The 12,056-nt window shown below is 34.5% G+C and overlaps 1 protein-coding gene across 9 annotated transcripts in view; it reads right to left on the reverse strand.

Moving 5' to 3' along the window:
* Positions 1-2,370: 2,370 nt before the first annotated feature.
* The window catches only part of LOC18442356 (RING/U-box protein), a 45,169-nt gene continuing 35,483 nt past the window's right edge, over positions 2,371-12,056 (reverse strand). For 5 of the 9 annotated variants that reach the window (XM_088869548.1, XM_088869547.1, XM_088869545.1 and 2 more), the window contains 8 exons: positions 11,787-11,852; positions 10,722-11,419; positions 10,512-10,617; positions 6,969-8,166; positions 6,782-6,856; positions 3,630-4,679; positions 2,725-2,951; positions 2,371-2,586 (listed from right to left, as the gene is read on the reverse strand). In XM_088869548.1, the coding sequence (XP_088725674.1) occupies positions 2,733-2,951; positions 3,630-4,679; positions 6,782-6,856; positions 6,969-8,166; positions 10,512-10,617; positions 10,722-11,313 (3,240 nt within the window). In that variant the 5' untranslated portion in view covers positions 11,314-11,419; positions 11,787-11,852 and the 3' untranslated portion in view covers positions 2,371-2,586; positions 2,725-2,732. Of the gene's footprint in view, positions 2,952-3,629; positions 4,680-6,781; positions 6,857-6,964; positions 8,167-10,313; positions 10,438-10,511; positions 10,618-10,721; positions 11,420-11,786; positions 11,853-12,056 lie in introns of those variants that run through there. The other 4 variants (XR_016057575.1, XR_016057574.1, XM_088869556.1 and 1 more) reach the window with 4 other exon arrangements.

Here is a 12,056-nt window from a genome sequence, read left to right on the forward strand (position 1 = left end):
TTTATATAAATCTAGATAACTTGAAATTTTAGACGTCAATTTTTCTCATCAAAATGTACCTAATAAAAATATTTTAAAAATAATTTGTAAAAAATAAATTGATTAAAATACTTCTGAAGTGTTTTAAGAGTATTTTGATCAATTTATTTTTTGTAAATTATTTTTTTGAAACTTTTATTAGATTTTTATATTTTTGAAGAATACAAGTGTAAAATTTCATATTATTTAGATTTGTAGAAAAAAAATTAAAATTAAAATATGAAATGAAATCGTCATCATCAAATCGATTCATATTCAATCGAGATCGTTGAGCTTGTCCAAGAAGATAAAAAGAGAGAGAACGATGCCCCTGGTTCAACGAAGATAGAGAGAGAGAACAATGCCCCTGGTTCAGCGAAGATAAGAGAGAGGTAGAAAAAGAGGGAGGGTGCAGCAAACATAGAGAGAGAGAGGTAGAGAAACATAGAGGGAAAAAGGTTTTTTTTCGAATGGCTTTTGGGTAACCGCGGGAAGCCGATTGCACCGTCGATTTTACTTCTAAACAACTACACTGTTGGACGCCAATGGACGTATACGAGTTTTTTTCTATATATATATATATATATATATATATATATATGGGGGGAAAGATTTTTATATTTTCCCTATAATATAGAAAACCTATGCTTTCCTTGTCAAAATTTGATCGGGAGAGCCACTCACCATTTGATCTTAAATCTGTCTCAAAATATTTTAGTTTTATTTTTTTTACACAAATTGCATGAATATGAAATTTAGTATGTGCTATATTCTCATTGGGGCGCACCTATAAAAAACATTAAAAGTAAATTTTTGATAAAATATAGTGATCAAAATACCCTTTGAAACTTTCAAAAGTATTTTGGTTATTTTATTTTATTGAAAATTTTTTTTTTTAACTTTTTTGCTAGTGCGAGTTTACTAGAGGATTGAACATACAAAATTTCGTGTTAAAATAGTGTAAAGACATGACATTGTGATTGACGCAATTTTAGCCCTCCATTCAAAATGGACGGTTGGAAAAAAGGAACTATATAATTTTTATGTTGTAGGGAAAGCATATAAAGCTTGCCCTATATATATATATATATATATATATATATATATATATATATATATATATATATATATATATATATATATGGATGCGGTTTGTATAGAGCCTAGGCTCTAAAGAATCAAATTATAGCCGACCCTCAAATAGTATCGAGAAATGTGGTCTCAATATTGAAAATCTTTGTGATAGCCTTAAAATATATTTTTATGTTTATTTATAAAGTTTAAAGTTTTAAAAATAATGTAGATCAACAGATTTATGAAAACTTGAAAATTTTGAAAATTAACGGTCCAAAAATAAGTTACATAATACACACTGTCCAAAACTTGAAATCTATTTTTTTCTCGTGTCCATGCTTTTTGATGTCGAGATGATCAATTTTTAAGATATTTGGGCATCAAAACAACCTCCTCTAGTAAAATTTTCGAGGTAGGCTCAAATTTAATTGTTTAGAACCTCGGCTCTATATAAACTTTTCCATATATATATATATATATATATAGAAGCTATCAAAAGGTTATAATTGTAATGAATAATAATATAGGTTAACTCCTAGTTATCAGATCCCATGGTTTAAAACACGTTATTATTTTTTAATTTTAATCTTTTTTATAGATCGAATTGAGCTGAAATTTTAAGCATGTGTACTAAAAAAGTAGCACAAAAAAAAATTGATTTTCTAAAAATTTAAAATAACCAAAAATACCCCTAAAAATGACAACGGTAATTTTTCATTTTAAAATTTTTATATTTTCATTTAGTGCAAGATTGTATCAAGTCTATACGCCTAAAGTTTTAGCTTGAACGGATTTAAAAATAAATAAATAAATAATTAAATAGTGACATGTATTTTCAACTATCTAATTAAAATCTAATGCTTAAAAAAACCTATATTGTTATTCATTATAGCTTACAAAGTAAAGTTTCCCTTCAAATCCTCGTCCAGCAGCACTTTGGACATAAAAAATCTCCATAATGGCTTTAAAATCAATTTCCAACAACGACAATGAAATTTGAAACTTTCAGATCTTACAAATCAGTTAAACACTTATTTTAGCGCCGAAATAGACAATCTTAATAATTTGTTACAATATAGATTAATTTTAGGACTTGAAATCCTAATATTTTTTACAACCATAATAGTCAATGCCGAGATAATAGATTCGAAGGTATTCCGACTCACCAATACTTGGTGAGTCCTGAGGTGAGGGTTTACTTATTTTAACATTTTCCAGAGGTGAGGTTTTACTTATTTTAAACATTTTCCAATTGATATACTCTTAAAATATGGAATGTAGACAAATTCTGAATCTTAACATCACGAAAATTCTCGTACATTATCTTCACTAATGAAAGGCCATCATTGAAAAATTTATATCACTGAAAAACATGTAAACTTGCAAAAATACAGAAAATCGCAGCACTGTACAAATCATATACAGGGATGCATAATATTCATGATTACAACATATATTAAAATACCGAAACCACAAAAGCCTCAAGAAATGCACCTGTGGACCAAAAGAAACAGGAACCACGACAACATGAATGACGGACAGATTCAGAAGTAACATTATCGAAGTGGATGACATACAAACAAGATACAGAAAACATCAACTGAGGAATCATTAGAGAGGTTTTTAACTCACCAGGTTGGCTATCGAAGGTCTTTTTTTTGCTTGGCAGTCTGTACATACTCATCAGCTAGCTTTTTAATCTTTTGGCCTTCTTTGATCAAGAAGTCTGCATTTTTGGCTTTGCAGTGGTATCTCATGACTTTATGTGTTGCTTTAGTGGCTGCCCACCTATAATGCTCCACAGTTATTACACCACTTTTGCACAAAGGTCTGATATGCTCTTTAATATATGCTTCCACCTGAATTAACATAAACTCAAGACACGTTTAAAAATGAGGATCAGTTAATGATAAAAAAAGTCTAAATATATGATGATGGTATCGAAACTTATAGTCAATCTGATTCACAAAAACACTCACATGAGAGAGAGAGAAAGAGAGAGAGAGAGAAAGAGAGGGTTTTAATTGTATTTTTGGAAAGAACACCTCCCTGTCTGCAAAAGGTAAACCGTTTTATATTAGGGTGTTGTTTCTATAAGGTTGCAACCTTAAACAATCCAAGTAAGGCACGCCTCCAAATTTTATCATAACATATAATTTTGGTGTAAAAAATTCTTAAGATTATGTGAAAATCTATTTTCATATCTAATTACAAAATTTTCAACTCCAAAAATGGTTAAAATCAAATAGATCTATAAACATATGAAAATCTTGAAAATGGACGGTCTAGATAATGTGTTGCAAAATGCACTAGTTCTAGGACTCAAAATCTTTTTTCTTATTTTTTTCATATTCATACATCTCGATGTCGAGATGATCAATTATAGGGCTTTATAACAATAAAACAACTTTTTCCTATGGATTTTTTACGTGCATCTTTTGATTCATTTTAAGGTTGCAACCTATTATGGAAAAGCTGCACTGTTATTCTAATAAGACAAATGAATGACTTGGAGCAAACCAGCAGGAAAACCTTACCTTTTTCCAAACTGAATAATTACGATTCGAAGGCCCATCATTGCTGCGTCTTGATTCTTCAACTGGAACATTCTCAGTCGTCAACCCTCTTGAAATAATTGGTTCAGAATTTTCATCTGTGAAAGAACGGTAATGAGTAGCACCATACTTCTCAGTAATTTCATCTATAGAGACTTTCCCAATAGTAGCATCAGGCTTTCCAGTAAATTCGCTTCGGTTGCTGGATGTATCGACGATAAACTGGTTCAAAATGGGTTCTTCCTTACCATACAATTCTTCACACTCTGCTAAAGAAGGTTCTTTAAGTTCAATATCAGTTTCGCTGAGCTGACAGGTTTTTGCTGTTTCAAGACCAGTAGCTGAGCTTCTTGAGCCTCTAATTTTGTTAACCTCAATATTTTTGGGCTCATGTGTTGCCAATGTCTTATGATCCCCTAAACTTGCATCAGACATAACATCTCTCAAGGCTCCATTTCCAGAATTTGGATTTTTCACCACTGTTTTCTCACTGCAAGGAGTGGACAATACCACTTTCATTTTCAAGTCACCGTCTTCCTTCCGCAACTTAGACTCCCTTGAAGAACTCACAATGCTTGAAGGGAAGATGAAATCTTCATCTTCCAAATCATAATCAAAATCTCCATATATGTCCATCTCTGCATGAGAATCTAACTCCAGTACATTTTCACAATTCTTTTCTTGGTCGTCATCAGAATCATCATCATCATCAACAAGGCCTGCTTCTTTTAATGCTCGTTGCACATCACAATTTAATGCGGCATCGGATGTATCACCTTCTGGAATTTCTTTTATTTCTTCCTTGGGATTAGGAATGGTTTTTTCGGTTTTAAATCTCTGATTTGCTGAAGAATGCTGAGACAATGCCTGTGCACAAAGATTTACATAAACAATTTTGCTGTTGGATCTGCCATAGATTTCCTTCTCAATGTTGACTGCATCTGCCACAGCAAGCTCTGTTTCTGCAGTTCTTCGAATAATTGGCAGATCTGCTTTCCTCAGAAAGTGCTCAATGAGACAGTTGAGTTGCATCTGCATGATAATGACTAAGTTACAAATCGAAAACCCATATCATTCAATAAATAAGAAGATAAAAGAAAACATTTTTATATGAAAACATCCACTAGAAACCTGTATTTTCATGGATAACCAAAATATGAGAAGACTGAACAGTTACAAATGAAGTGCAGTGCTGACAACAGAACGAATCGAGAACAATAAGGATAATGTTTGCCGGACCATGGGAGTTTCAGACATGGCAATACCAAAGAAGGCAAAACTTCCATCCATTAGTGATTACACTTAGAATCTTGGGCAACATTTCTAACCTTTTAATGAACATCGACTGAAATCTCAATTCAAAAGTAGTGCCAGGTTATTTTTAAAACAAAGAGTAGTGTCAGGTTAGGATGATGCATACACTTTCTTGGCTATTCGCTGTACTCTGCTTTTGATTAGTGCATAGCTTATTGCAAACCATTTGGTAATCACCGGACAAAACAGTGCCTTACTAGTAGATGCATCACCAGGAATCTATGGATCAGCCTGGTCTGATTTTTTACTTTTTCCCACGGTCATTTATGCTTAGTAAGTGATAATGATTTCACAATTTAATGATGTGTTACGTGGATTAATGTTGCCCACAGGGTACAACAGTGATCAGGCCTAGCTAGATCTCTATCAATGTAAAGATTGTAGCATGTTATTGCTCCACAACATAATGATGAGTTATGTGGATTAGTGTTGCCCACAGGGGACAAAGATGTTCAGGTTTAGCTATATCTCTATCAACATGCTTGAGTATGGCATGCCGTTGTCAGTCCTCCCAAGAAAGCCTAATCAAGGTCTCTGCTAGAATGATATGCATAATTGCATATTGTGATGAGGTCTGTCAATTAAGAGTTATTTTTTTCTGAAACAGCTCTTGAGAGCCATGTTTGAATAAAGGGTGAGGTTTGTATAAGGTTTCAACTTTAAACAATCACGGTAAGGTGCATCTCAAAAACTCATTAAACGATGTATTTTCGGTGCCAAAACTCTTATCATGGTCTAAAAGTCTATTTTCCACCCTTATAATGAAATTGAAAGCTCCAAAAATAGTGCAAATCTAGCAGATCTATGAGCACTTGAAAATCTTGAAAATAGACGGTCTAGATAATATGTTATAAGATGAACGAATTTTTAGGACTTGTTCATATTCATCTATATTGAGGTCAAGATGATCAATTGTTGAATTTTCTAGTGATGAAACAACACTTGTCAATGGGTTTTTGAGGTGCACCTTATTTCTACAGTATAAAGTTAACACCTTATATTAACTTTTTCCTTGAGAAAATAGACAATTCTGCAAGTGTCAGAATAGCGAAGGATGCATTACAACATGGAGTTGTCTACTCAGAATTCATTCCATTGGAGGAGCGTCCTTAGGAGTTTGGGATAATGTTCCACATATAAGTAGGAAGATATCACCCAAAAGTCCAAAGGTAGCAAGGCATTTTCATATACACCTAAATCAGGTAAATGGTCATACTGAGAATTCTATTCACAGATGCTGAAGATAGCGGCAATAAGAATACACAATGATAAATAAGCTAATTTAGCACCTGATAAACTATCTTTAGAATATCTGCGACAAGCCCAACCACAATCACGCATGTGACAATCACGCATGTGGACATGAGAAATATTCACTATTCAGTTTGAAAATTGATTACAAGTAATTGTGAAAAAGCATGTCGGCATTCCACAATGTTCACTATAAGCTAGAAACTTGATTACAGGCAATCATCAAACAAGTACAATCATGAAGCACATACTGCATAATGAATCCTTGAAAAAAATTGGAAAATGGGGAAGTACAGAACTTGTTCCATCTAAAGTTCACAATGTGAAATATTCTCACAGTTAAAAATGACAAAACGATTTTTACTCTGTTAAGTGTTCCTCAGAATTCTACTATTTGCAGGACATGGGAACATTAGAACTAATTTGCATGCTTATCCTTCAGGCAACAATCAGTTAACCTTCTTTGTTTGCAAAACACTGAGAGGAAATAGCTTGCACTAGTCATCAGTACTCAACATCTAAGTATACTTTTGGCAGGTATGTGTGATTATGCCAAATATATTACACACCTGTCTTACTGCTATTGGGACTTTACTGTGACGAGTGGCTGCCAAAGTTGGACGCATATCAGAAGGTAATTGTGCCTGTACATTCAAACAGGAAAAAATACATGTCAACTTGTAACATAGATAAGAAATATATATCAAACTATGAATAAGCAAAAGGATCATAGGTCTTCAAAATAATGATACCCACTAGTAGAGGGAAGGTTCCTTTTAGTCCTGTGACATCATCTTGTTTGCCAGGATCCCCATTGTTTATCTTAGCGGTCTTTCTGGCAAGAACCTCAAGGGCCCACTTCTTTTTATCGCTCTTAACATCATCAGATTTACCCACATCTTTGATAATTGAATTAGATTGTCCCTTATTTATATCAGATACAGGTAGTTTATCATGATTAGATTGTACTTTGCAGCTTTGAGTAGTGCTTTTGTTACCAGCATTGCTGTTAGGAATAGAAGTACCAGCACCTTGCTTGGGAACTTTGGCTGTTCTAGTGTTTAGATCGTGCTCTTTATTCTCTGCAGGTAAAGTTTTCATACCACAATCTGACATCACAGATAGAGGTTTAATATCATCCTTCCTTGGAAAAAGAGAAGCATCTGCTAGATACAATCTAGAAAAAATAGGATTAGCAGTTTCTCCTTCAGGTTTTTTTTCAACCTTTGAATCCTTCGAGTCACAGCTCTTCCTTAGGAGCTCAAGAACAGACTGAAGAGTCTCAACTTTCTCAGATTTTGTTCCGAAGCACCTGTGCTTCCAAAATTCTATTTCCCAGTCCCTATCCCAAGCATGCCGCCTCCTTCCACTTCCTGTTCCATATAACTTTTTGGTTAGGTTTTCTCGTACCGTTCCTTTTTGTAGCAGCATCTTCTTATGTTTTGCAATAATAGACGGGTTCACAGTCTTTGCCTCTGCTGAGTTGGGTCTTACTATAGCAGCCCTGAAAGCAGAGAGAAGCCTTGCTTCAACCTGATCATTCTTGTCAGAATTTATTAGAGTTTTGTCCAAAACTTCAACACTTATTTCTTTTCTTATCTTCTGTACTAGTATGGATGCCTCTTTGTCATCTGTTCCTCTCCTCATGATTTTTTTCACCCTCAGGCCAGTGCCATGAACAGTTTCTTTTGTAGATCCATCTGTAGCGCTAGGGGGTGCTTTTCCTTTGATAGATCTCAAGTCGGACCTCTGAACTATACTCATGATATCAGTGGGGGAGGCCTCTTTCATGAGAGACGGCGATAATTTGTGATAGCCTAGAGATTTCGTATGACTGAGACATTCATTTGATCCGTCTAACTCAGACTTCACATCCTGGCAACACCCAGATTTTCCGACCAATCTAGATTTCTTCTTAGAACCATCAGTTTGGGCTTCAACCTCCACCGAATCTCTAAGTTAAGAGAAAACAAGGAAAAATTCATTAAGGAATTGTAACCATTATCAGAGGATTATAACAGTAAAATAAAGTATGACGACAGTGAGAACCAGAAGAGTTCAGATTTGAAAGAAAGAAGTGAAAAGCCAAGAGTCATCAAATAGGAATGGCTCAAGGAGAATGCCTTGGTATGAACGGTTTAAAAAATGATGTAAATATTATTTTACTTTATAAGCAAACCTCATTCGGCAAAAGCATGTCAACAAAGATTACTTGCCTAAATAATGCCTCAAGAAAGACGAAGCAATTCCATATAACAGAGACATGAAACACAAGTGTGGAACATGGATCAAGCATATATCTCTAATGATAGAGTTCAAACATTATCTTTAATAATATTTTATGCTCAAATTCAGATGAAATAGTCCCAAACCTTGATCCTGACTTTCAATTTTTATCCACACATTTCTGGTTAAATACTAGTTCTCTTTGCCTGAAAAGAGCAATTTGGCATACCATGAAGAGCAACAGATTAAACCGTTAAGAACAGATACCGATACTGCAACGGGTTAAAGCCACAAAGAGAGAGAGACAGAGAGAGAGAGAGAGAGCAACAGGTTGGAAGTGAAATCATAAGCTTTCTTCTAGGATGGAAGTGCAACACTGTTTGAACCATAAGCACATATTAGTTTGAACTTTAAACTATAATTACTTTTTCAGACATTCGTTTTCTGCATCCAGATCTCAAGAAATCCTTCGTAATCATTGTTACATAATCTTATTCAAAGAGAAAGCCCTTAAAATATACCTAATTTTATGGAATCTCAATTGAAGCTGTAAAACAAAAGTTGAATGTGTTTACTAAAGTGGAAACCTGTATATAGCAATCACAAGTTGAAAAGCCATAAAGTGGTGGAGAATTGAAATGAATTTTATTCTGAATTACGGTGAGTTCTCATCAGGACAACATGGAAATATCCAGTTGAGCAATGCAGGATGAATCAACCAGTTGAGAGCAAATGTTGAGATACACTTCCCAGTATGAGAACTATAAGTGAAAAACATCAGAAATTGGCCTAAAGGTTGGCCGTAAATGTGTCTCTTTTATTACCCTTTTCTTTAAGTAAGTGTGTGGGTTCACGTGTGTTCGTGTGTGATATATATATATATATATATATATATATATATATATATATATATATATATAGAGAGAGAGAGAGAGAGAGAGAGAGAGAGAGAGAGAGAGAGAGAGGACCATCACTAAGGGAAAAATAATCCCTCTTAAACAATTTCTTTAGTTTTTAAGCAACTGCATATGGATATTATGCATGTGGTTCACAGGGCAGTGCCTTACATTCAAGACCTGGATTATGCCAACAAGAAAAGCACAAGAAATAAGAGTTTTAAACATTTCAAGAATTATTTGCATGTCGACTTTAGCATATAGCATTTGCTATGTAATAATTACTCACTATTTGTTTATCCCCATGTTTTAGATGCAGCTCAACCATAAAGAAGTTCAAGAAACTTGAATGCAATCCCGTTGGAGTGGTTAGTCCTATAATGAGACTATAATTTAGAAGCTAAATCCTCCTAATCACAGTTATGCACCCTTGCCAATACCTAGGTTTTCAGTAACCACAATTCCATACTCAGAAAGAGAGAGAAGAGGGAGAAGGGATAATAGAGAGAAGCGAGAGAGAGAGACGTAAATATGTTATACACACAAAGGTGCACACACTCACACATACACCTATATATATTCAAATGGGAAAAGTTTTAATAAGGTTGCAACGTTAAAATGTAGAATCACAGATGCACCTCAAAAATCTATCGGAAATGCTGTTTTAATGTTGAAAAAACCGTCTAATCGATCATCTCGACATTGAGATGTATGAATATGAAAAAAAAAAATTTTTGAGTTCCGGAAATAGTGCATCTTGCAACACATTATCTAGACCGTTCATTTTCAAGCTTTTGATATATTTATAGAGCTACTTGATTTTAACCATTTTTGGATTTTAAAATTTTTCTAATTAGGTATGAAAATAGATTTTAAGATTATACTAAGAATTTTTTACAACAAAATTACATGTTAAGATAAAATTTTAAGGTGCGCCTTAATTGGATTGTTCAAGGTTGCAACCTCATAGAAACCGCACCTTATTCAAATCCTCAATAAGTGGCTTAGACAGCCCAACAAGGAGCACCCTCTGGCTGAGCCATTCCAACATCCCCAACTTATGCACACCTAACTTCTTTTGATGTTGCTCACAATATCAAGCACTATTTTCACATTAAACAATCACAATGCCGGAAAAAAGGAAAATGGACATAATGATGGCTTAGGTGATACCTACCTGGCATTCTCCACATTTCTTCTCTTTGCACCACATAACTTGTTGCTCCTCTGATTTCTTTCTTCAACCAAGATGTCCTCATTTTCATGGAATGACATCATGTCACCTGCACCAAGCAGTGATGCCCATAAGGAAAGTCATATCAAAACGTAAATTTTCATCTTACTGGAGACAATTTTTGTCATGTGGTCTACATTTACTTCTGCTCACCTGATAAATGAGAAGAACCCATAGCTAGGTCAAGATGAAGATCAATACTTGACTCACATTGAGATGACTCAGCAATTTTTGTGCAACATGTATTGTCAAACTGAGGCAACAAGATTTCACATCTATCAGGACTTCCTTGAATATGACGTCCTGTATTTACAGTTTTAGATATGAAATCACTGATGTGCAATAAATCAGATGCTGAAGATAGTGACAAATCTCCTGAGGGGCTTAATGTGTTCCTTTGAATGTCGATCTCAGGATGGATTGTATTCTCCAAAGAAACTTTATGACCCGTTCCATCATTACCCAGATTCTCCTGAATCAAACGGGCCATCTCTCTTGTATCTGGGCATATTAAGCTCGAATTTAAAGCCTCCCTTGAATCAAGTTCATCAAGCAATTTCAACTCAGGCTTGACTAAAATATCAGCATTTAAATCAACAGAAGATGGTCCATTTTCCTTATCTGGTCTAGTAGTATCCGCTAAAATCTTTTCCAAGTTCTCATTGACTCCTGTCCACTGCTTCCCATCAACCATTGAAACAACAACAGCTGTCTCCCCATAATCAGCAATGGATACTGAAACCATCCTAGAGAAATCAGCCTCGGAGAGATGTATATTATCTTCTTCAAACTTTGTGTCCAAATGTTGACCAGAAACTCCTGATTGCTTTGTAGCCTCATCTGTTTTACACCTATAAGATATAACCACAGGAAATTACAAAAACTCGTGAAATAGTCAAATGCATAAAAAATAGGGGAAATGTATGGCACGATCTTCCATTGGGTTCATCTCCTCCAATGAAAAGATAACAATGATAGAGCAAGTGAGACCTGCCATTGAGGTCATGTCCGGTTTTAATGGGTCCAATTCCCTCTACATAACCAATTAACCACTCCTCATTTCATTTCATGCTGGTGACCCCAATGAACTATGAGTATATCATAGTCCCTTGGTTACTTTACCTAAAATTATTGACGAGAAAGTATGATTTAGCAATTTCAATTTCCACTTTTCGTCATTAGAACTACCTGAAGAAAGATTAATAAACTTCTGGTTACCTTGGGCACAACCATGAGGTCTCAGATGTAGTTTCTGGATCAAATCCAACACAAAAAGCATGGTACCTATCTCCACATCAGATGAAGGCAAGGTAAACAGAAAACTGATAAATAATACATAAATAGACCAAACAAATATACACATGGAAAACAAATTCAGAATTGCAAATATCATGAATATTTAGAAGATAACCACATATTAGGACAGCACAGAGTAAAATGGGAAAGGAAAAAGGCCAAAGAAAAGAAAACACCAAAACAGAGTTACAG

This window comes from Amborella trichopoda, chromosome 1, assembly GCF_054954075.1.
Source record: "Amborella trichopoda isolate Santa Cruz 75 chromosome 1, AtrichopodaSantaCruz75HAP2 v2.0, whole genome shotgun sequence".
In the NCBI taxonomy this organism is placed as follows: Eukaryota; Viridiplantae; Streptophyta; class Magnoliopsida; order Amborellales; family Amborellaceae; genus Amborella; species Amborella trichopoda.